The sequence below is a fragment of the Anomaloglossus baeobatrachus genome, chromosome 10, assembly GCF_048569485.1.
Source record: "Anomaloglossus baeobatrachus isolate aAnoBae1 chromosome 10, aAnoBae1.hap1, whole genome shotgun sequence".
NCBI classification, from domain to species: Eukaryota; Metazoa; Chordata; class Amphibia; order Anura; family Aromobatidae; genus Anomaloglossus; species Anomaloglossus baeobatrachus.
Window position 1 is genome coordinate 110,214,015 of NC_134362.1, and position 26,041 is coordinate 110,240,055.

General features: G+C 47.5%; 1 protein-coding gene across 1 annotated transcript in view; it reads right to left on the reverse strand.

Annotated features, from left to right (window-relative positions):
* LOC142254504 (solute carrier family 13 member 1-like) overlaps positions 1-26,041 on the reverse strand; it is a 244,630-nt gene that overhangs the window by 166,355 nt on the left and 52,234 nt on the right. The window contains exon 3 of the mRNA XM_075325593.1: positions 13,062-13,198. Within this exon, the coding sequence (XP_075181708.1) occupies positions 13,062-13,198 (137 nt within the window). The remainder of the gene's footprint in view (positions 1-13,061; positions 13,199-26,041) is intronic.

Genomic DNA, 26,041 nt, shown 5'->3' on the forward strand with positions numbered 1-26,041 from the left:
CTGGAGGGTTGAGATCCAGTACAGAATTAATGGAAGCAATCAAGTCACTAAGTTCTGAGTCACCCTCGGAAAGATCAATGGGGCACATGGAGTTAGCCTCCGAGCCCCCTGTAAAGGCATCCTCCTCATCCTGCGAGTCCTCAACCCTTGAATCAGAGCCGCAGGATGAGGGGGGAGAGGAAACCCTGCAGCGCCTCTTAGGAGGACGGGGTCTGTGCCCTGATGATGAATCCTCTGTGAGCTCCAGTGGACGGAGGTCAGAGGATAGGGATCCTAAAGGACCCTTAGCAAGAGCATTAGAGGCACCCTGTGAAGGGGGCTGATGCATATTCATCAAAGTCCTGGACAGAAGTCCCATGGACTCAGCAAATGACTGGGAGATAGACCTAGAGAAGGACTCTACCCAGGCCGGGGGTTCAGCCACAGGTGCAGAAGCAGCTTGAGAGACCACTAGGGGTGAGACTCCAGGCTGTGGCACCTCCAAGTTAGAGCAGACATCACAATGTGGATAGGTGCTCGGTTCAGGCAGCAGGAGCTTACATGCAGCGTATGCAGTATAAAGCTTTGGAGCCTTGCTCCTCGTGTGAGACATGCTGCTGGAGTGAGGAAAACAGCTTCTACAAAGAGAATGAACCCCAGGGAGTATATTCAGAGGTCCACAACCAGAGACCGGCTGTGGCTTACCAGACCCCCGGAAGCGGTGTTGTGTGCCCTCCAGATCCTGAAGCCCGGACCCCCAATGCACAGCACCTCAGCAGGGATGCAGAGTGCAGGATGTCCCAGCGCAGAGTGAACCCTGTCCAAGAAAATGGCCGCCGGAGCGAGGAGAGGGGGCGGGCCGGGGGCGTCCCTGTAGGAAAGCGGGATCTGGAGGGCCATAGAGGCCTGCAGGGGGGAGTCACGCACAAGCAGTGGGGAGTGCCCCTCCCCTGTGCAGGACGGCCGCCGGGAGGAGCCGTGCCTGTCCCTCTGCATGAATGACATGCGAGGGCAGGAAACAGAAACTAGGCCTCCGGCGAAGCCGGGGCCTAAATTTGAGCAGCGAGGCCGACGCGCAGGCACCATCGGCGCGGTTCTCAGGCGAAAAGCCAGAGGACCCGCCGGAAATGTCAAAACAAATACAGCAAACACACTCTCCCCACACAATAAAGGACAGGGACCCCCAACATATGAACGTCTCAGGTACTTAGCTGCTGAGACGCAGGGCCAGGTCCCTGGGGATGAGTGCTCCGGTCCAGCAGGGTCCTCAAGGGGCTGTGGACGGAGACTGGTCTCCTGCCAGGCATGGAGACCGCGCTGGCTCCCACTTCAATCCAGAGTCCAGGAGGGATGGTGAAGGAGCACGGCATGTAAGGCTCCAGCCTTGGAAATCAACCTTACAACACCACCGACACAGTGGGGTGAGAAGGGATATGCCGGGAGTCCAGACATGGACCCGTACTTCTTCAATCTTTTTCCAAAAAAAAAGGAAAAAAAAAAAAAAGAAAAAATCATATGAGAATGCATATGTGGATGTATGTCCTCCTGAACACAAAGCGATAAACTGGCTGTGACTGGCTCACCAGGGGGTGTATAGGCTCAGAGGGAGGAGCTACACTTTTAAGTGTAGTACTTTGTGTGTCCTCCGGAGGCAGAAGCTAAACACCCAAGGTCTGGGTCTCCCAAAGGAACGATAAAGAAATTAGTAGTTTTCCATTTAGTGGTGTTAAGGGTACTTGACAGGCTGCGACATCGCTAGTGATCCAGTTAGCGATGTGAAATTCTAGATTGCAAGTGTGATCTTTTGAGATCGCACATGCGTAAAATTACCTATGTGCGACCTCAAAAGATCGCACTTGCGATCTAGAATTTCACATCGCTACCGAGATCGCTAGCGATGTCGCAGCGTGTAAAGTAGCCTTTAGGCTACAGAAATCCACAAGCCTGGGGCTGATCTGTGGCAAACTGGTCTGGCCCACTACCCAGTGAGAACTGCAGTGCCCAGGGCAAAACAACCTTACATGTGGTAAGTTATCAAGAGAAGGAAAGATGGGTGACTGTGTGACTGCAAAATCAGCCCCCAAAAACCTTTGGGTTAGAGTCAGGGGCCTCGACTCACTCAGATAGGTAATGTCGGGGTAGTTAAGGATCAGGCAGTATGAATTCAACCAAATGATTGTTTTGATCCCCAGCTAGATATGTCTCGCAGCCATGTTCTCCAATCGCACATGAATGCGAAGTAAAATACACTTCTTAAAAGGGATCCTGTCAGTCGAGTAATGCTGCCAATCCACGGGCAGCATGAATCAAAGCCTGATTGCACAATTGTAATCAGGTATGTTTGTTTGAAGATCCTGCTTGGGGTAATAGCAGGAGATGAGAGTAGTCCAGCAATGACCCAGCCGTTTTCTCACCGTATACACATGGGAGACCTGTCAATCAAACAGAGCGGTGCAAGAAGAAGCCGGCCAGGAACAGTGCTGCCGCACTAGTCACTTCCATTTCTATGGTCCCTAGCTGCATCTTCAAAATGTTTTCTATGAAAATCCAGACACGTATCTGCACTCGAGCAGCTCAGCTCGCATTCATGCAGTCTGTGGTCTTGGTAGAATAAATCAGCTGACAGGTTCCGGTTAAATGAGACTTTCAGCAATAAATATGAATTTGCATGCTTTTTTGGAGAGAACATCACACACTGATGCACACCGGAATGAAGGTGTAAAGTATTTTGATAATGTGCTATGTGTTAACTTTGAGGAAAAATATAACTATGGTGCAACAACTGTTATTTATAAATGAGGTTTTATTCCTGCGATTCTCTGGAGTGTGAAAATTGTCCCATCAGTGAGAGTTACATTCCTTTGACATGACTAAGATTTTGGTTTTTTTTTTTAAACGGATACAATACAAAGTTGCTTCTGATATTTAGTATGAAGTCTCCGAGCAGTGAGAATTAGGAGCGCTACAGAGAACATCTGTGCGACACATTATAACAAACCTTAAAAGCACATTTCGGCAGGACTTCCCCTTTAAGGAGCAGTTCCTTCTCACCCAACTTTACACTTGTAGATAGATGATCTGTGTGGCAAGCATTCAGTAGATACAGGCTGCAGGAAGCAGTTATTACTCAGCCTCTCACCTAGTGTTACCCAGATAAAGAGGGGTTTCATCCTTATCGTACACGCGCAATTCACATCCATGGCCATTATCAAATGAATCTAAGGGCTTTTTTTATCTGACTAATAAAGAACTAAAATGATGAATTTCTCATTAAAAGGGAATTTATCAGGTTTTTCCTCCCCCCATCTGAGAGCAGCATAATGTACAGACAGACCCTGATTCCAGTGATGTCACTTACTGAGCTGTTTGCTGTCATTTTAATAAAGAAGGGAATTTTGTTACTTACCGTAAATTCCTTTTCTTCTAGCTCTTATTGGGAGACCCAGACGATTGGGGTATAGCTACTGCCCTCTGGAGGCCACACAAAGCACTACATTAAAAGTGCAAGGCCCCTCCCCCTCTGGCTATACCCCCCCCGTGGTATCACGGGTTCTCCAGTTTTAGTGCCAAAGCAAGAAGGAGGAAGCCAATAACTGGTTTAAACAAATTAACTCCGAATAACATCGGAGAACTGAAAAACCGTTCAACATGAACAACATGTGTACCCGCAAACAACAAAAAAACATCCCGAAGGACAACAGGGCGGGTGCTGGGTCTCCCAATAAGAGCTAGAAGAAAAGGAATTTACGGTAAGTAACAAAATTCCCTTCTTCTTCAGCGCTCTATTGGGAGACCCAGACGATTGGGACGTCCAAAAGCTGTCCCTGGGTGGGTAAAGAAATACCTCATGTTAGAGCTGCAAAACAGCCCTCCCCTACGGGGGTGTCACTGCCGCCTGCAGGACTCTTCTACCTAAGCTGGCATCCGCCGAAGCATAGGTATGCACCTGATAATGCTTGGTGAAAGTGTGCAGACTGGACCAGGTAGCTGCCTGGCACACCTGTTGAGCCGAAGCCTGGTGACGTAATGCCCAGGACGCACCCACGGCTCTGGTTGAGTGGGCTTTTAGCCCTGAAGGAACCGGAAGCCCCGCAGAACGGTAGGCCTCTAGAATTGGTTCTTTGATCCATCGAGCCAGGGTGGCTTTAGAAGCCTGCAACCCCTTGCGCGGACCAGCGACAAGGACAAAAAGTGCATCGGCACGGCGCATGGGCGCCGTGCGGGAAATGTAGATTCTGAGTGCTCTCACCAGATCTAGCAAACGTAAGTCCTTTTCATACCGGTGAACCGGATGAGGACAAAAAGAAGGCAAGGATATATCCTGATTAAGATGAAAAGAGGATACGACCTTAGGGAGAAACTCCGGAATAGGGCGCAGCACTACCTTGTCCTGGTGGAACACCAGGAAGGGAGCCTTGGATGACAGAGCTGCCAGCTCAGACACTCGCCGAAGCGATGTGATCGCAACAAGAAACGCCACTTTCTGTGACAGCCGAGAAAAGGAAACTTCCTTCAGAGGCTCGAAGGGCGGCTTCTGGAGAGCAACTAGTACCCTGTTCAGATCCCATGGATCTAACGGCCGCTTGTACGGGGGCACAATATGACAGACCCCCTGCAGGAACGTGCGCACCTTAGAAAGACGTGCTAGACGCTTCTGAAAAAACACGGATAGTGCCGAAACTTGCCCTTTAAGGGAGCTGAGCGACAAGCCCTTTTCTAACCCCGATTGCAGGAAGGAAAGAAACTTGGGCAATGCAAATGGCCAGGGAGACACTCCCTGAGCAGAGCACCAGGATAAGAAAATCTTCCACGTTCTGTGGTAGATCTTAGCCGAATTCGACTTTCTAGCTTGTCTCATTGTGGCAACGACTCCTTGAGATAATCCTGCAGATGCTAGGATCCAGGACTCAATGGCCACACAGTCAGGTTCAGGGCCGCAGAATTCTGATGGAAAAACGGCCCTTGGGACAGTAAGTCTGGTCGGTCTGGCAGTGACCACGGTCGACCGATCGTGAGATGCCACAGATCCGGATACCACGACCTCCTCGGCCAGTCTGGAGCGACGAGTATGATGCGGCTGCACTCGGATCTGATCTTGCGTAGCACTCTGGGCAAGAGCGCCAGAGGCGGAAACACGTATGGGAGCTGAAACTGCGACCAATCTTGAACCAAGGCGTCTGCCGCCAGAGCTCTTTGATCGCGCGACCTCGCCATGAATGCCGGGACCTTGTTGTTGTGCCGGGATGCCATTAGGTCGACGTCCGGCACTCCCCAGCGGCGACAGATTTCCTGAAACACGTCCGGGTGAAGGGACCATTCCCCTGCGTCCATGCCCTGGCGACTGAGGAAGTCTGCTTCCCAGTTTTCTACGCCTGGGATGTGAACCGCGGATATGGTGGATGCTCTGTCCTCCACCCACATTAGAATGCGCCGGACTTCTTGGAAGGCTTGCCGACTGCGCGTCCCTCCTTGGTGGTTGATGTATGCCACCGCTGTGGAGTTGTCCGATTGGATTCGGATCTGCTTTCCTTCCAGCCACTGTTGGAAGGCCAGTAGAGCAAGATACACTGCTCTGATCTCCAGAACATTGATCTGAAGGGTGGACTCCTGCGGAGTCCACGTCCCCTGAGCCCTGTGGTGGAGAAATACTGCTCCCCACCCTGACAGACTCGCATCTGTCGTGACTACTGCCCAGGATGGGGGCAGGAAGGATCTTCCCTGAGACAATGAGGTGGGAAGGAGCCACCATTGTAGGGAGTCCTTGGCCGTCTGGGAAAGCGAGACTTTCCTGTCCAGGGACGTTGACTTCCCGTCCCATTGGCGGAGAATGTCCCATTGAAGTGGGCGCAGATGAAACTGCGCAAAGGGAACTGCTTCCATGGCTGCCACCATCTTCCCTAGGAAATGCATGAGGCGCCGCAAGGGATGCAACTGGCCCTGCAGAAGAGATTGCACCCCTGTCTGTAGTGACCGCTGCTTGTTCAGCGGAAGCTTCACTATCGCTGCTAGAGTATGAAACTCCATGCCAAGATACGTTAGTGATTGAGTCGGTGATAGGATCGACTTTGGAAAGTTGATGATCCATCCGAAAGACTGTAGGGTCTCCAGCGTAGCATTCAGGCTGCGCTGACATGCCTCTTGAGAGGGAGCTTTGACCAATAAATCGTCTAGGTAAGGGATCACCGAGTGTCCCTGAGAGTGCAAGACTGCTACCACCGCCGCCATGACCTTGGTGAAGACCCGTGGGGCTGTCGCCAGACCAAATGGCAGAGCTACGAACTGAAAATGGTCGTCTCCTATCACAAAACGTAGAAAACGTTGATGTTCTGTAGCAATTGGCACGTGGAGATAAGCATCTTTGATGTCTATTGAGGCAAGGAAGTCTCCTCTGGACATTGAGGCAATGACAGAACGCAGGGTTTCCATCCGGAACTTCCTGGCGTGCACAAGTTTGTTGAGCCGTTTTAGGTCCAGAACAGGACGGAACGAGCCGTCCTTTTTTGGAACCACAAAGAGATTGGAGTAAAACCCTTGCCCTTGTTCCTGAGGAGGGACTGGGATCACCACTCCTTCCGCTCTTAGGGAGTCCACCGCCTGCAGCAGAGCATCTGCTCGGTCTGGATGTGGGGAGGTTCTGAAGAACCGAGCTGGAGGACGAGAATTGAACTCGATTCTGTACCCGCGAGACAAAATGTCCGTCACCCACCGGTCTTTGACCTGTGACATCCAAATGCCGGAAAAGCGGGAGAGCCTGCCCCCGACCGGCGATGCGGAGGGAGGGGGCTGGAAGTCATGAGGTAGCCGCTTTGGAAGTGGTACCTCCATTTGCTTTCTTGGGGCGCGTGTGAGCCCGCCACGAATCTGAGTTTCTTTGCGTCCTCTGAGTCCCTTTGGACGAGGTAAACGGTGTCTTGCCCGAACCTCGAAAGGACTGAAACCTCTGCTGCCACTTTTTCTGCTGAGGTTTGGTTGTTCTGGGTTGTGGTAAAGAGGAGTCTTTACCCTTGGACTGCTTAATGATATCAGCCAATGGCTCGCCAAACAGTCTCTCTCTAGATAAAGGCAAACTGGTTAAACATTTTTTGGAACCAGCATCTGCTTTCCAGTCCTTTAACCACAAGGCTCTGCGCAAAACTACCGAATTGGCGGACGCCATTGAGGTGCGACTGGTAGATTCTAGGACCGCATTGATAGCGTAAGACGCAAACGCCGACATCTGCGTGGTAAGGTGCGCCACTTGCGGCACTGCTGGATGTATGATAGCATCCACTTTTGCTAAGCCAGCTGAAATAGCCTGGAGTGCCCATACGGCTGCGAATGCCGGAGCAAACGACGCGCCGATAGCTTCATAGACAGATTTTAACCAAAGGTCCATCTGTCTGTCATTGGCATCTTTAAGTGAAGCGCCATCCTCCACTGCAACTATGGACCTAGCTGCGAGTTTGGAAATCGGGGGGTCTACCTTTGGACACTGTGTCCAGCGCTTGACCACCTCAGGGGGGAAAGGGAAACGCGTATCTTTAGATCGTTTAGAGAAACGCCTTTCTGGGTGAGCGTCGTGCTTCTGGATTGATTCTCTGAAGTCAGCGTGATCCAACAAAGCACTCAATTTACGCTTGGGATAAAGGAAACGAAACTTCTCCTGCTCCGCAGCCGCCTCTTCTGCTGAAGGGGCTGGGGGAGAAATATCCAACAGCCTATTGATGGCTGAGATAAGGTCGTTTACCATGGCATCCCCATCAGGGGTATCCAGGTTGAGAGGGGTTCCAGGAATGGATTCCTGATCACTCTCATCAGACACATCACAGGGAGACTGATTGCGCTGATACCCTGAGCAGTGTGATGACGTCGAGGGTCTTTCCCAGCGAGCTCGCTTAGGGTGGCTGGGGCCATCATCTGAGTCATAATCCTCGGCCTGTGAAGCCGGGGACCCCCCTGTGGGCTGGAATAATTCCAAGTGAGGGGGACCTGAGGACAGAGGCCTCGCCGTGCCCAAAGACTGAGCCCCATGCATAGATTGCAAGGTTTCAAGGATTTTTGCCATCGACACAGACATATTATCAGCAAAAACTGCAAAGTCTGTCCCTGTCACCGGGGCAGAACTTACAAGCGTCTCAGCCTGGGTCACTACCTCTCCTGACTCCGGCTGGCGAAGCAGCACCGGGTCGGAGCATTGCACACAATGGGGGTCATCGGAGCCTGCTGGTAGATTAGCCCCACATGCAGCACACGCAGTATACACAGCCCTAGCCTTGGCAGCCTTGCGTTTTGAGGATGGCATGTTGTTGCTTCCACAGAGTGATCTGGGAGATGCAGCCAGAAGCGACCTCACAGTGCAAGAAATACAATATCTCTATATCCTACACAGTACACCGATACACCGTGAGGCACTAGAGGGACCAGCACAGAAAAATCGCTTACCGCCCGCTTAAAAAGCGGGTGTGTGGTCGCCAGATAGCCCCTAGTCCAGGTCTCCCAGAGCCTTGCGTCCTTCCTCCAGCCAGACTGCATGTAATGGCTGCCGGCGTCCTGAGAGAGAAGGGGGGCGGGCCCTGGGCGTTCCTGGCTAAGAGCGGGAAGCCTGCTTCCCTCTGTGCCTAGTGTGAGGGCTGGAGCATGTAAATCAGGCTCCAGCCCTCGTCGCTGCTAGCGAACAGCGTCTCTCCCCTACCCTGAATGACAGGGTGGGGGCGGGAACGAATCGGAGCTGCCGGCGTCCTAGGCCCAAAAAGCCGGGGACTCAATTTATAACCGCCGCCGCCGTAAAAGCGCGGACGGCGGATCCCCGGCGCACCACAAGTCACAGCAGCGCCGCCCGGTCCAGAGGGGGTCGGCGCTGCGTTCCCATACACAAAAAATCCCCCAGTAATCTGTAGGGACACTAACTCCAACGTTGCGGTCCCCGGCGCACTACAACACCCAGCCAGCCCGGAGTGTGTCTGTGCCTGCCGGGGACACAGAGTACCTGTATGATGCAGGGCCTGTCCCTGATCGTACTCCTGCTCCGTCTCCATCAGGTTCTAATGGGTCTGTGGATGGAGCCCGGCGTCAGAGCTGAGAGGCCGGCAGGATCCCACTTCCACAGAGCCCTACAAGGGGATGTGGAAGGAAAACAGCATGTCAGGCTCCAGCCCTGTACCAGCAATAGGTACCTCAACCTTACAACACCATCCAGGGGTGAGAAGGGAGCATGCTGGGGACACTATATGTGTCCTCTTTTCTTCCATCCGAAATAGTCAGCAGCTACTGCTGACTAAAATCTGTGGAGCTATGCATGGAATGTCTGACCTCCTTCGCACACAAAGCTAAAACTGGAGAACCCGTGATACCACGGGGGGGGTATAGCCAGAGGGGGAGGGGCCTTGCACTTTTAATGTAGTGCTTTGTGTGGCCTCCAGAGGGCAGTAGCTATACCCCAATCGTCTGGGTCTCCCAATAGAGCGCTGAAGAAATCAGAGTTTTGTATGCAGCAGATTTAACAGTTATACAAAGCTCATGAATATGCTGGACTACCTGCAGCACGCCAAGTAGTCCTCTAATGATAATCTCCTGCTGATTAAACTGTGATTTTATCAAAACTACACTAAGCAGCCCAGTAAGTGACATTGCTAAAATGCTATTTTTTGGGTGAATTTTGTGTCTGAACTGGGGAGAGTGGTCACTTGGACCAATCCCTGTCATTCTTCTGATATAGGGTGAACTGAGATTCATTCTAAACATTTGACCCCCTGACACAATAACTTTGGATTTCTGATTATGGCATAAGAAATGGAACACCATTTTGATCCTGCGATTTAATAGACAAGAGTTGCGGATACCCAGGAGCAATGGGGAACATTGTCCCACTGTGCAGAGGCCAATTGTCAGGTACTGACATGTCAGAGCAAGCAGAAAGCACTTAAAGGGAATGTATCATAGGAAAATGAATCAGGTTTTGTGGAATATGTATATTTAAAAAAAAAGGGTGACAATTTTTTCTTATATCAATCTGTATTAAAAAAATCAAAATGAGAAATGTTGCACTGGGATTATTTTAGACTCATGCTTCCTGCCCTTTCAGGTAGATTTTACAGCAATACTCCTTTATCATGGCAGGCAAAATTACAATGATGGGTAAGGGTACCATCTCACTAAACGATGTACCAGCGATTCCGACCACGACACGACCTGGTCAGGATCGTGGTCAGGAAGAGTCAATCAGGCAGATCTCACCAGCGACCAGTGACCAGCCACCAGCGACTCGTGGAAACGATGCTGCACTTGCTAACCAGGGTAAATATCGGGTAACTAAGCAAAGCACTTTGATTGGTTACCCGATATTTACCCTGGTTACCAGCGTACACCGCTTAGCGCTGGCTCCCTACACACGTAGCTAGGGTACACATCGGGTTACTAAGCAAAGCACTTTGCTTACTTACCCGATATTTACCCTGGTTACCAGCGTACGCTGCTTACACAGAGTCGGTGCTCGTTGGTCTCCCGCCGTCAAACACGCCGATGTGTGCTGCACAGCGGGAGACCAACGAGCAAAAAATGAACCAGAACAGTGTGTCACGATCAGCGATTTCACAGCAGGGGCCAGGTCGCTGCTTAGTGTAACACACATCGCTGATGAGGTCACTGGTACATCACAAAACCTGTGACACAGCAGCGATCTCGCTATGTGAGAAGTACCCCTAAGGCTCTGTGTGCACTAGAAAAGTGATTTTTCTCAAGAAAATTTCTCGAGAAACTTCTGGGAGTTGAAGATTTCCGCACCTGCGGAAAAATCCGCGGGAAAAACGAATGCGGATATGCCGCGGATTTACCGCAGGTTAGTCCCTGCGGTTTTGCAATAAATAATATAGATAATCGATAGACAAATAATGGATAGAGTGAAAGATGGATAGATGAATAGATAGATAGATGAGAAAGACCTATATAATGTCCCACCTCCCTGTATTTTCTAAGCTGGCTCCCTTTAGTGACTTTCATGTGGCACTAAAGGGTGCTTAGCCTTGTATTTAGCCATAAAATAAATAAATAATTAAAAAAAAAAAACGACGTGAGGTCCCCCCATCTTTTGCAGCCAGCTAGGGTAAAGCAGACGGCTGCAGCCTGCAAACCACAGCTGGCAGCTTCACCTTGGCTGGTAATCCAAAATAGAGGGCACCCCACGCTGTTATTTTACATTAAATAAATAATTTAAAACAAAAAACGTGGGGTCCCCCCCAAATCGGATCACCAGCCAAGGTAAAGCGGACAGCTGTGGTCTGGTATTCTCAGACTAGGGAGGTCCACTGTTATTGGACACTCCCCAGCCTAAAAATAGCAGGCCGCAGCCGCCCCAGAAGTGGCGCATCCATTAGACGTGCCAATCCTGGCGCATCGCCCCAACTCATCCCGTTGCCCTGGTGCGTTGGCAAACGAGGTAATATATGGGGTTGATGCCAGATGTGTAATGTCACCTGGCATCAAGCCCTGGGGTTGGTGAGATCAGGCGTCTATCAGATACCCGACATCACCAACCCAGTCAGTAAGAAATAAAAAATAGACAAAAAAAAAAAGTTTTATTTGAAAAAACACTCCCCAAAACATTCCCTCTTTAACCAATTTATTGAAAAGAACAATCAATTCCACGTCCGGCGTAATCCAATAAGGGGGGGGGGGCACGGTGATCCATACCATAGTCGCTGTCCCAGTCAATGAAGAACAGAATGTTCCCCATTGGCTGGGAGAGCAATGCAGTGACCTGAGCTAACATCAATAGCCCACGTCACTGCAGGGGATGCCGAGCGGTGCCATCAGGAGCATAGATGAAATCATTACCTGCTGTGATCATCTCCTGTACTGCTGACGTCCGTGCTGTCACTGACTTCTATGCCCGCCGCGTTGTCAGAAGTATCGCGAGAGCCCGTGACGTCACCGCTAGTGACAGTCTCGGGCCGCCCGCGAGACGGGCATAGACAGCAGTGACAGCGGTGACGTCAGGAGATAGTCACAGCAGGTAATAACCTCATCTCACCTCCTGACAGCAGCGATCATCATCCCCGCGGCTGCCAGCACTGCAGGGTGTCAGTGTCTGCTTGCGCTGCAGCGTGACAAGCTGCTGATACTGCGGGCACACACTGACACTGCAGGGTGACAACCTGCTGACACTGCGGGCAGACACTGACACACTGCAGTGCAGGCAGCCGCGAGGCTGGAGCGGGACACAGACTGCACGGGCACCTGGAGGTCGCACGGAAGCGCTTCTGTGCGGCGTCCAGGGAGTGTGACGTCTGTGTTTACTCTGCTCCGCTTCCTCTTCCTGGCATAATGACATCGCTTCCTGCAAAACCGCAGGCAGCGATGACCATTACCGCAAATAAATCACGGCTATACCGGGGGTATACCGCACATCATTTGCTACCTGCGGTATACCCCCGGAATTTCACGATTACATTACAGTGAATGGAGTGAAATTCCGGGGGTATTCCGCAGGTACCTGCGGAAAATAATGGACATGCTCATTTTCTCAAGAAAGTTTCTCGAGAAAATTTTCTCAAGGAAATTTCTTGAGAAAAATCCGCAGTGTGCGCACAGCTATTTTTTTTTCTCATAGGATTTGCTGGGAAATGTCTGCACAAAGATTGCAGACATTTCTCAACAAATTTCCGCAGCAAATCCGCGGGTAAATCCACGGGCAAAGCGGCCTAGTGCGCACAGAGCCTAACTCTTCTAATCACACCTGAAATTGTAGGCTACAAAATTCACAATAGGTAGTTTCACTGACCCTCCCCCTCCCTTCACAATGACCTTTGCACACACTCATTAGATGCTACAATACAGTAGATAGAGTCATTCTACTGTTGCTAATGGACCTGGATTTCCTGAAAGAACATGAAGAAGAAATGAAGAATAGCCCCCAATGGCCAGTGTGAAAATTGGAAGATTGCTAGTTTTTATTCTTAATGCAGATAGCAAAATGGAAATAAAAAAAATGTTATTGATAAAAAAAAAATAAAAATAAAATACATTTAACACAACAACTTGATTTAAACAAATAGGTCATTTTCTGTTCCACCATCCTTTCAAACCACAAGACAATGAGAAAACATTACCAGCCAGGCTGGCTTCCCACAGACAGGACCATCCACAGCGCTATCCGTTTGTGTAGATTCCACTTCTGGATTGAGGCGGCCAGACAGACTACGCCGAACAGCAGCAGGTGGATGTCTTTGAAGTATTCCGATGCCACCTGCAAAAAACAAGAGAGCAGAGCAAGATTAAAAAATTCTTATAAATAGCATATCACATCAAAGATGGTCCATAGCAGAACACAACCTCCTAAAAGTAAAAGGCCTAAAGGCTACTTTACACGCTGCGATATCGGTACCGATATCGCTAGCGTGGGTACCCGCCCCCATCTGTTGTGCGACACTGGCAAATCGCTGCCCGTGCCGCACAACATCACCCAGACATGTCACACATACTTACCTGCCCGGCGACGTCGCTGTGACCGGCGAACCGCCTCCTTTCTAAGGGGGCGGTTCGTTCAGCGTCACAGCGACGTCACAGCTGCGTCACTGAACCGCCGCCCAATAGAAGCAGAGGGGCGGAGATGAGTGGGACGAACATCCCGCCCACCTCCTTCCTTCCGCATAGCGGCCGGGAGGCAGGTAAGGAGAGGTTCCTCGTTCTTGCGGTGTCACACGGAGCGATGTGTGCTGCCGCAGGAATGAGGAACAACCTCGTTACTGCTGCAGTAACGATTTTTGAGAATGGACCCCCATGTCACCGATGAGCGATTTTGCACGTTTTTTGCAACGATGCAAAATCGCTCATATGTGTCACACGCAACGGCATCGCTAATGCGGCCGGATGTGCATCACCAATTCCGTGACCCCAACGAGTTCGCATTAGCGATGTCGTAGCGTGTAAAGCCCCCTTTAGTCTACAATGTTAATCTTTATACTGCCAGATACAGTCCATCCTTGAGCAGTATAGGTCTCAAATTCCATGTGGATTATTTCTTAATATAATGTTAAAGTAGAAAACAGTTTGGGTTGGGTGGGAGTTTATTTTTTTTTTAGTTTATTTTTTTGCACGCTGAGCTGAAATGGATTACGGATTCACATTTTCAGGTAGATGCGGCATTTTCATAGTCTTTTATTGCAATGTTGCGGCAGTGCAAAAAAAAAAAAGATGGCCTTTTGAAGTGTTTTTCTTGTTACACTATTTACAGATTAGATTAATTTATTGTGTTTTAATAGATCTGGATTTCACAAATATAACAATACCTAATATTTGTATGTTTTTACTGTTTTTAATGGGGCAAAAGGGGGATGATTTGAACTTTTACTTGTACTTGTTAGTCTCCGTAGGGGAACTGAAGCGGTCATCATCTGATCGCTTGTGCTATATCACCACAGTATGTATAGTTGAAATCACGGTTTTCTATGAACGCTAGCTAAATGCTGGCTTTCACAGCAATACAGTCAAGACAAGCACAGAGATCTTCAGCAAACCATGGCCATCATGGCAACCCATCTGCGCAACAAAATCACAATATCTGTACACCGATGGGCGCATGGAATGACGTGTACTCCCCGCACATGTTGGCGTGCATTAAATGTCAATTGACAATGATATTTAACAGCTTATCAGCCACAGGCTGAGCTCCACCAGCGGCTTGTTAGAGACAGATAGCTGAATAATTCAACCATCTTCAGCGTGTGAGCCCACATAAAAGTCAGCGACATGACATATGATGTAAATGTAAGTCATATGTCGTGAAGGGGTAAAAGGGGCCACAGAACATAGGAACAGTTGCAATCCACACCTTGTGTTGTGGCTGTTACAAAGTGCCAAGACTCCTCAATCAGCTGATCAGTTGGCGTATCTGGAGTTGGATCACAACCAAATGCCCAAGAATAGATTTTCTAGATTTAAGTCCAGATAAACCTCATTAAAAAATAAAATTTGGCAAATGAATTATGCAACTGATCTTATACCAAAATCCTCCATTATCCAAACCTCTCTCATGTTTTCTACAATGCAATACCCCAGACAACCCAATACCCAGCCCCTACATTTTTAAACACTCTTTAAAAAACAAATCTTTATAGGTCTGGATTATCACCTCTAGGCTAGGTTCACACACTGCGTTTTTTTGACGCTGCGTTTTTTGCATCAAAAACCGCACAAAAACGCACCCGAGGCAAAAAAACGCGGCAAAAACCGCACACGTTTTTGCTGCGATTTGGTGCGTTTTGCTGCGTTTTTGCTCACTGCGTCTTTATGCGTTTTTTATCAGTGAACAAAAAAAAAAAAAGGTCTGATGTCATTTCCTTCTTCAATATGTTCTTCATTCTCCACTAGAGTATGCAGGAGAGCAGACAGCTGCAGAACTACAAGGCTCAGTATACTCCATCCAATAGTGTATGCAGGAGAGCAGACAGCAGCTGCAGAACTACAAGGCTCAGCATGCTCCATCCAGGACTGTATGCTGGAGGGAAAGTCAGGGGGAGCAGACTTACAAGGATCAGCATCCTCCATCCAATAGTGTATGCAGGAGAGCAGACAGCAGCTGTCGAACTACAAGGCTCAGCATCCTCCTTCAAGGACTGTATGCAGGATTTCTTTGCCGCCCCCAAACAAAAAAAATGACGTGAGCTTCGCCATATTTTTGTATGCTAGCTGGGTACAGCAGGCAGGTATGGGCTGCCCCCAACCCCCAGCTGCCTATCTGTACCCGGCTGGGAACCAAAAATAGAGAAGCCCTTTTTTTTTTTTAATTGTTTAATGAATTTCATGAAATAATTAAAAAAAAAAAAAATGACGTGGGCTTCGCCTAATTTTTGTGTCCAGCCGGGTACACCTAGGCAGCTGGGGATTGGAATCCACAGTGCAGGGTGCCCATGCTTTCTGGGCACCCCCGCTGCAAATTGCAGTCCGCAGCCACCCCAGAAAATGGCGCTTTCATAGAAGCGCCATCTTCTGGCGCTGTATCCAACTCTTCCAGCTGCCCTGATGCCGGATGGCTCACTGGGTAATAATGGGATTAGGGCTAGCTGTATAGCTGGCCCTAAGCCCGAAATTCATGGTGTCACGCCAATATTAGACATGGCCACCATGAATTTCTAGTAAAGATAAAAAAAACACAACACACAGAAAAATATTTTTATTAGAAATAAAACACAACACAATTAGTGACTCCATCTTTATTGAAATAAAGAACCCCCCCTCCGCAGTAATCCTGGGTCAGAGTCCCGCGCCGTCCAATCCGGATCCAATATCATCTGATCGGTTTGTTGGAAGACAAAGGGATCAGATGATGTGTCAGCTTCAAGTGTCTGAATCACATTACACATCAGCTGATTGTATAAAAGCCGTTTATACAATCAGCAGATGCATCGGTGCAAAAAAAAAAAAAAAAAAAATACTCACTTATGTGCTGATTACCGGCAGCTCCTAGAGCAGAGTCTGATCTCGTCCGATCGCTGCAGCAGCTGCCGGTAATCAGGGATGAAGTCTCCTGACGGCATCCGCTGACGGGTTAAGCCGGCCGGCCGCTGGCGTCAGCCCGAGACTTACGATCAGCTGATGCGTCAGGTGACTGTATCAGGTGATCCATCGCCAGGTCCTGCATCCTGCAGGCATACGTACCCGGGGAGACTGCACACACCCGGAGCGGCGGTACCATGAGGAGGATCTGGGAGCGGGCATGGCACCGGGAGTCTGCAGACAGGTGAGTATGACTTTTTTTTTTTCTACTGTTCACTTTTGATTTCGCAGCCGCTTCCACCTCCTGCCCGTACATGACGCCGCACGGCAGCATACATGCACAGGACGGGAGGTGGACGCAGCGGTGACGGTACCGGGAGGATTCACGCTTCTGTGTTTACTGACAGAAGGAATCCTCTTACTGTACATGTCACTTTACTACCCACCTCCTGCGTTTATAGCTGCGTTTTTGGTCTTAGAAACGCACTAAAACGCACCAAAACGCACCTATTTGCATTTCTCATTGCGTCTTTCAACATCCCATTGCACACAAAAACGCAGCTGAAAAAAAAAAGCTGTGTGCAGACAGCAAAAATGAAAACTCATAGACTTTGCTGGGGAAGCAAAGTCATGCAGTTTTCTGAGCAAAAACGCACCCGAAAACTGCGCAAAAACGCACTGTGTGAACTTACCCTTACTCACAAATCAAAACGCTTTCCTGTTCCCCCTTATTCATCTGTCTCCATATCGTCCATGCACCCAATAGCACCTAGTAACTGCACTTAGATACTGGCTGATGACAGCTCATGCAACTTTATCTCACATTCCCCGGTTATTATAGTGATGGCTGGACTATATGTGATGAGCACTTCTTACCTATTGTTTCTCCCCATTTCCTCAGATTGTAGCTTGTGACCAGGTCCCTCACTACGCCTGTAACTGAATAATGTGTTACCTTGTTTTGTCTTTATTGTCTATATAGGTCCCAGATCAATTGTGAAGTGCTGCGGAATATGTTGGTGTCATACAATTATATTGTAAATCTATTTAAAAAATATAGAAATATACAGAAAATTTTGAAGCGTTTTGAGCTTAATTGTGGATATACAATAACTAACAAATCTTTAAAATGCCTTCAACATGTTTATGAAACAAGTATCACCAGGGAATCTTTAAACCATTAATATATTAACCCATTAGAATACAATATGGTACAATTGCTTGGATACTGGTAAAACAAATAGTGGCATATGTTAGTTTTTTTTTTATATAAAGTGGTTATAAACCACTTTGTTTTTATTATATCTATGGAAACTATTTGTAATGTGAGTTGCTACATACAAGTATCCAAACCATTGGTGCAATATTGTATCCTAAAGGGTTAAATCCTATATTACCCAGAATGTTAATGGGATAAAGACTCACAGGCGATACTTGTTTTATTATCATTAGACATGTAGATGTACACCCATATATGTATGTACAGTACAGACCAAAAGTTTGGACACACCTTCTCATCTCTAGAAGAACTATGAAGAGGAGACTTTGTGCAGCTGGCCTTTATGGTAAAATAGCTGCTAGGAAACCACTGCTAAGGACAGGCAACAAGCAGAAGAGACTTGTTTGGGCTAAAGAACACAAGGAATGGACATTAGACCAGTGAAAATCTGTGCTTTGGTCTGATGAGTCCAAACTTGAGATCTTTGGATCCACCACCGTGTCTTTGTAGAAAAGGTAAACGGATAGACTCTACATGCCTGGTTCCCACCGTGAAGCATGGAGGAGGAAGTGTGATGGTCTGGGGGTGCTTTGCTGCTGACACTGTTGGAGATTTATTCAAAATTGAAAGCATACAGAACCAGCATGCCTACCACAGCATCTTGCAGCGGTGTGCTATTCCATCCGGTTTGCGTTTAGGTGAACGGATGGACGCTACATGCCTGGTTCCCACCGTGAAGCATGGAGGAGGAGATGTGATGGTGGGGGGTGCTTTGCTAGTGACACTGTTGGAGAATTATTCAAAACTGAAGGCATACTAAACCAGCATGGCTACAACAGCATCTTGCAGTAGCATGCTATTCCATCCGGTTTGCGTTTAGTTGGACCATCATTTATTGTTCAACAGGACAATGACCCCAAACACACCTCCAGGCTGTGTAAGGGCTATTTGACTAAGAAGGAGAGTGATGGGGTGCTACGTCAGATGATCTGGCCTCCACAGTCACCACGCCAGATGACCTGGCCTCCAACAGTCACCAGACCTGAACCCAATCGAGATGGTTTGGGGTGAGCTGGACCACAGAGTGAAGTCAAAAGGGCGAACAAGTGCTAAGCATCTCTGGGAACTCCTTCAAGACTGTTGGAAGATCATTTCCGGTGACTACTTCTTGAAGCTCATCAAGAGAATGCCAAGAGTGTGCAAAGCAGTAATCAAAGCAAAAGGTGGCTACTTTGAAGAACCTAGAATATAAGACATATTTTCAGTTGTCTCACACTTTAAGTATTTCATTCCATATGTTTTAATTCATAGTTTTGATGCCTTCAATGTGAATCTACAATTTTTAGAGTCATGAAAATAAAGAAAACTCTTTGAATGAGAAGGTGTGTCCAAACTTTTGGTCTGTACTGTATGTACACACACATCTAATAAGAAATGCATAAGAAATTATATAATTTCCCATCATGTGGTGATCCGTCACGTGATCAGAGGAATTTAAATTGATTATACTTATATTATTCACAAACATCTATAATCAAACCCCATCACTCATAGAATATCTCATTCTCTGTTCATGCCTCGTGGCTCTAATGTCTGTAAGGCATATATCCAATATGCCTCTCAATATTTCAATAATTTCAACCTGTTACCCCCACAATGTGGCAAATCAACCTGTTCCAGTACCTGGAATCGTAACTGTGCAACCAAATGTCCCCAATTCAAAAAATGAGAAGGAATGGGTAACAAGGTCTTTTTGCATCTAATATGGTCGACTTATGTTGTAAAATGCAGTCTCAGATATGTTGAATAGTCTCCCCAACATATCAGAGACCGCACAGATATTTAATTAAATATACTACAAATGAGGACTGACATGTAAAATAACCTTTAATGGGGAATCTCTTTCCTGACCTAAGGTGAGTGAAATATTCCCCCTTCGTAACGTTCGAGCACTGTAAACATCCCAAACAGGGAAAGGTACCCTTCAGCGTGGGGGCAAAAGTTGTCTGGCTGGACGATCCACCCATATTTCACAACATAAGTCGACCATTAGATGCAAAAAGACTTTGTTACCCATTCCTTCTCATTTTTTGAATCAGGAACATTCGGTTGCACAGTTACGATTCCAGGTACTGGAACAGGTTGATTTACCACGTCGTGAGGGTAACCGGTTGATATTATTGAAATATCGAGAGGCATATTGGATATATGCCTTACAGACATTAGAGCCACGGGGCATGAACAGAGAATATGAGATATTCTATGAGTGACGGGGTTTGGTTATAGAGGTTTGTGAATATAAGTATAATCAATTTAAATTCCTCTGATCACGTGACGGATCACCACATGATGGGCAACTATATAATTTCTTATGCAATTAGATGTGTGTGTACATACATATGCGGGTGTACATCTACATCATGTATATATGTATACATATATGTCTTTCCATTATTGAGCTTTCTCCCTTTGTAAATTTTTCTTATTTTTCATATTTGCATATGTTTATTTAATTTATTTGGGATGTAGTATGACTTCAGTTTTTCCAGATATAGTGGTCACTTATGGTATATTTTACTCAATCTTTTGTGACATGTTACTGACTTGAATATTTTTTTATTTTTCTATATCTCTATATTGTAGGACCCATGATCCGGTAAGAAATTTTTTTTTTTACTATTTACTTAGTGTTAAAATCCTTCAGTATTAGTTTACATATTGGCTACAATATCATATATTTTGCGTTTTTACATACCCTCCTGTGACGTACGCACCCCATATAGATGGTACACGCATGCGTTATTGTGTCCTTCAGTCCTCTGGCCTTTGGCTCTTTTCGGGATTTTCCAGAATCATGTGCGCATGCGTGATGGAGTAATGATGTAACTTTGCTTGCACTACTTCGTTCTTTAATCCTTCAGCCTTCGGCTGTTTTCGGGATTTCCGACGCTACTCACGCATGCGTGGTAGAGCAATGACGTGGTAGCAGCGCCGGGTTTAAAAAGCCTTCCGTCTTAGACGGGATTACAACATTCCGGCGCGCGACATGGTCCGCATGATTCATTACAGGTATGGACAAAGAGTATGTAGTTTGTTTGTTTGATAGTTACCGCTTTAATGGCTGTATCCTTAAGGCCCCGTCACACTAAGCAACATCGCTAGCAACATCGCTGGTAACGAACAACTTTTGTGACGTTGCTAGCGATGTTGCTGTGTGTGACATCCAGCAACAACCTGGCCCCTGCTGTGAGGTCGTTGGTTGTTGCTGAATGTCCTGGGCCATTTTTTAGTTGTTGCTGTCCTGCTGTGAAGCACAGATCGCTGTGTGTGACAGCGAGACAGCAACAACTAATGTGCAGTGAGCAGGGAGCCAGCTTCTGCTGAGGCTGGTAACTAATGTAAACATCGGGTAACCAAGAAGCCCTGTCCTTGGTTACCCGATATTTACCTTTGATACCAGCCTCCTCCGCTCTCACTGTCAGTGCCGGCTCCTGCTCTGTGCACATGTAGCTGCAGCACACATCAGGTAATTAACCCGATGTGTGCTGTAACTAGGAGAGCAAGGAGCCAGCACTAAGCAGTGTGCGCTGCTCCCTGCTCTGTGCACATTTAGCTGCAGCACACATCAGGCAATTAACCCGATGTGTGCTGTAACTAGGAGAGCAAGGAGCCAGCACTAAGCAGTGTGCGCTGCTCCCTGCTCTGTGCACATTTAGCTGCAGCACACATCAGGCAATTAACCCGATGTGTGCTGTAACTAGGAGAGCAAGGAGCCAGCGCTCAGTGTGCGCTGCTCCCTGCTCTGTGCACATTTAGCTGCAGCACACATCGGGTTAATTAACCTGATGTGTGCTGTAACTAGGAGACTGGGGGCTGGTCACTGGTTGCTGGTGAGCTCACCAGCAACTCGTGTAGCCACGCTCCAGCGATCCCTGCCAGGTCAGGTTGCTGGTGGGATCGCTGGAGCGTCGCAGTGTGACAGCTCACCAGCAACCTCCTAGCAACTTACCAGCGATCCCTATCGTTGTTGGGATCGCTGGTAAGTTGCTTAGTGTGACTGGACCTTTATGGACCTTATAGTGACCACTGGTCAAGATACTTTAGTTGGTTCATGATTAATGGCATATCTGATGTTGGCCGACTAAAAGGATTAACATATGTACAGTGCCTACAAGTAGTATTCAACCCCCTGCAGATTTAGCAGGTTTGATAAGATGCAAATCAGTTAGAGCCTGCAAACTTCAAACAAGAACAGGATTTATTAACAGATGCATAAATCTTACAAACCAACAAGTTATGTAGCTCAGTTAAATTTTAATAAATTTTCAACATAAAAGTGTGGGTCAATTATTATTCAACCCCTAGGTTTAATATTTTGTGGAATAACCCTTGTTTGCAATTACAGCTAATAATCGTCTTTTATAAGACCTGATCAGGCCGGCACAGGTCTCTGGAGTTATCTTGGCCCACTCCTCCATGCAGTTCTTCTCCAAGTTATCTAGGTTCTTTGGGTGTCTCATGTGGACTTTAATCTTGAGCTCCTTCCACAAGTTTTCAATTGGGTTAAGGTCAGGAGACTGACTAGGCCACTGCAACACCTTGATTTTTTCCCTCTTGAACCAGGCCTTGGTTTTCTTGGCTGTGTGCTTTGGGTCATTGTCTTGTTGGAAGATGAAATGACGACCCATCTTAAGATCCTTGATGGAGGAGCGGAGGTTCTTGGCCAAAATCTCCAGGTAGGCCGTGCTATCCATCTTCCCATGGATGCGGACCAGATGGCCAGGCACCTTGGCTGAGAAACAGCCCCCACAGCATGATGTTGCCACCACCATGCTTGACTGTAGGGATGGTATTCTTGGGGTCGTATGCAGTGCCATCCAGTCTCCAAACGTCACGTGTGTGGTTGGCACCAAAGATCTCGATCTTGGTCTCATCAGACCAGAGAACCTTGAACCAGTCTGTCTCAGAGTCCTCCAAGTGATCATGAGCAAACTGTAGACGAGCCTTGACATGACGCTTTGAAAGTAAAGGTACCTTACGGGCTCGTCTGGAACGGAGACCATTGCGGTGGAGTACGTTACTTATGGTATTGACTGAAACCAATGTCCCCACTGCCATGAGATCTTCCCGGAGCTCCTTCCTTGTTGTCCTTGGGTTAGCCTTGACTCTTTGGACAAGCCTGGCCTCGGCACGGGTGGAAACTTTCAGAGGCTGTCCAGGCCGTGGAAGGCTAACAGTAGTTCCATAAGCCTTCCACTTCCGGATGATGCTCCCAACAGTGGAGACAGGTAGGCCCAACTCCTTGGAAAGGGTTTTGTACCCCTTGCCAGCCTTGTGACCCTCCACGATCTTGTCTCTGATGGCCTTGGAATGCTCCTTTGTTTTTCCCATGTTGACCAAGTATGAGTGCTGTTCACAAATTTGGGGAGGGTCTTAATTAGTCAGAAAAGGCTGGAAAAAGAGATAATTAATCCAAACATGTGAAGCTCATTGCTCTTTGTGCCTGAAATACTTCTTAATACTTTAGGGGAACCAAACAGAATTCTTGCGGTTTGAGGGGTTGAATAATAAATGACCCTCTGAATAAACTTTCCACAATTTAAAAAAAAAACAAAAAAAAACACAACATTCTTTTTTGCTGCAGTGCATTTCGCACTTCCAGGCTGATCTACAGTCCAAATGTCACAATGCCAAGTTAATTCCGAATGTGTAAACCTGCTAAATCTGCAGGGGATTGAATACTACTTGTAGGCACTGTATATACTAAATATTTGTTTCTTTCTGCAGTCATATACAAGGGATTTTCCCTAGTCCAGTACGACAGATTACAACAAGGATTTTCTGCTTTGATTATTCACCTGAGCTTTGTGACCATATCCTTAGGTATTCCACTTGTGATTCTAACTGTCGTTTTCTTGTTTAATAGAAATTTATCATAATTATGTATCATATTGGCATGTCTTTGTTTTTCTTCTTTCTTTGTACTTATTATGTTTGTAATATTATTTGTATGAGATAGATATCTTTATGATCATGCATTTATGGAAATATTTTATTTTACACAGATAAACCTTGAAAAAAGCTTTATGCTGAAATGTTGGTTTATGGATATGCCACAATAAAATATATTTTTCTGCAACAATCTTTATCTCTTGAAAAAATGTTTTTGTGTGTATGGGGTTCTACCTATGCTTAGTAATTTTTCCCACACCCACGCTCTCAATTTATTTGGCGAAAACAAGATAATCTTAGTGATCCCTGCACACGTAGCCAGGGTACACATCGAGTTACTAAGCAAAGCTCTTTGCTTAGTTACCCGATATTTACCCTGGCTACGTATACAGGGAGCCAGCGCTAAGCGGTGTATGCTGGGTAACCAGAGTAGATATCGGGTAAAAAAGCAAAGCACTTTGCTTACTCGATATTTACCCTGGTTACCAGCGTACGCTGCTCACAGAGACGGTGCTTGTTGGTCTCCCGCCGTTAAACACGCCAATGTGTGCTGCACAGCGGGAAACCAACAAGCAAAAAATGAACCAGAACAGTGTGTAACAATCAGCGATTTCACAGCAGGGGCCAGGTCGCTGCTTAGTGTCACACACAGAGAGATCGCTGATGAGGTCACTGGTACGTCACAAAACCTGTGACTCAGCACGCTAGCGATCTCGCTATGTGAGAAGTACCCCTATATCACGAAAAGTGAGTACAACCCTCACATTTTTGTAAATATTTTATAACATCTTTTCATGGGACAACAATATAGTTTAGCATATCCAAAAGAGCTTCTTTGATGACGTTCTTTGATTCCTTTCCCTATTGGTAAGGTGATATTATCCCTAAAAAGGATCCGACCGGTTGACATATGTGAAGGAATTTGATTGAGATATATTATGATGATTTCACAACCAAATCTTTATCAGGTCAGCTTGTTCTATTGATTAATTTGAGCTTCGTTCCCCTGATGACACCAGTGTGGTGAAACATGTTGGGGAGGAAAAGTAGATTTTGGGTATTCACCGTAAAATCTTTCTTGGAGCCTTCATTGAGGGACACAGAGACCATGGGTTGTATGCTGCTGCCACTAGGAGGCGACATTAAGCAAAAAAGGTAAACTCCTCCTATGCAGTATACACCTACCAACTGGCAATCATTCCTCAGTTAGTGAGAAAGCAATAGGAGACAACAAGAAAGAACGAACAATCTTACAGAAGTGAACATTAAAATCAACATTCAACAGTAACATGTATCCAACACAAGGGTGGGTGCTGTGTCCCCCAATGAAGGCTCCAAGAAAGAGATTTTACGGTGAGTACCCAAAATCTACTTTTCTTTATCGCTTCATTGGGGGGACACAGACCATGGGACATCCTAAAGCAGTCCCATGGGTGGGTCTATTGTTACTCTCATGGCTGACCTCGGTCCACTGCAGCCTGCAGAATGCGTCTACCGAGGCTCGCATCACAGGATGCGAAAGTGTGAACCCTGTAGAACGTCGTGAAAGTGTGGAGCGAAGACCAGGTTGCAGCCTTGCAAAGCTGCAATGCTGGAGCGTGGTGACGGACCGCCCAAGAGGCTCCCACCGCCCTGGTGGAATGAGCCGTAATCCTGAGTGGGCGCGCTCTGCCCTTTACCCGGTAGGCTTGTAGTACGGCAGAACGGATCCATCGCGCAATGGAGGACTTGGAAGCGGGGAGGCCTCTGCGCGAACCGGATGGAAGCACAAATAGAGAATCCGACCGTCTGAAATGAGACGTCCTGGAAATGTACAGGCGGAGGGCTCTGACCAAGTGCAGCTTGTGGAGAAGAATTTCAAGAGGGTGAGACGGGTTCGGGCAAAAGGAGAGAAGAACAAGGTCTTCGTTAAGATGGAAAGAGGAGACCACCTTGGGAAGAAAGGACAGTACCGGCCGAAGGACTACCTTATCCTGGTGGAAGACGAGATAGGGGGAGCGGCAGGAAAGCGCCGCTAGTTCAGATACCCGCCGGATTGATGTGATGGCAACTAAGAAGGCGACCTTCCAAGAAAGGAATATTAGAGACACCTCCTGAATAGGTTCGAAGGGGGGATGCTGAAGAACGGACAGAACTAAGTTGAAGTCCCAAGGCTCCACTGGAGGCTGGACGGGGGGAACAGAATGAGCGGCCCCTTGGATGAATGTGCGAACCTGTGAGCGAGAAGCAATCCTCTTCTGGAAGAGAATGGAAAGAGCAGACACCTGCCCCTTAAGAGAGCTGAGTGCCAACCCCGCATCCAGACCAGACTGCAGGAAAGACAGCAGAACTGGTAAGGAGAAGGTCATGGCTGCGACCTGGTTAGCTTCACACCAGCGGAAGTAGGCCTTCCACGTACGGTGGTAGATGCGGGAGGAGGAAGGT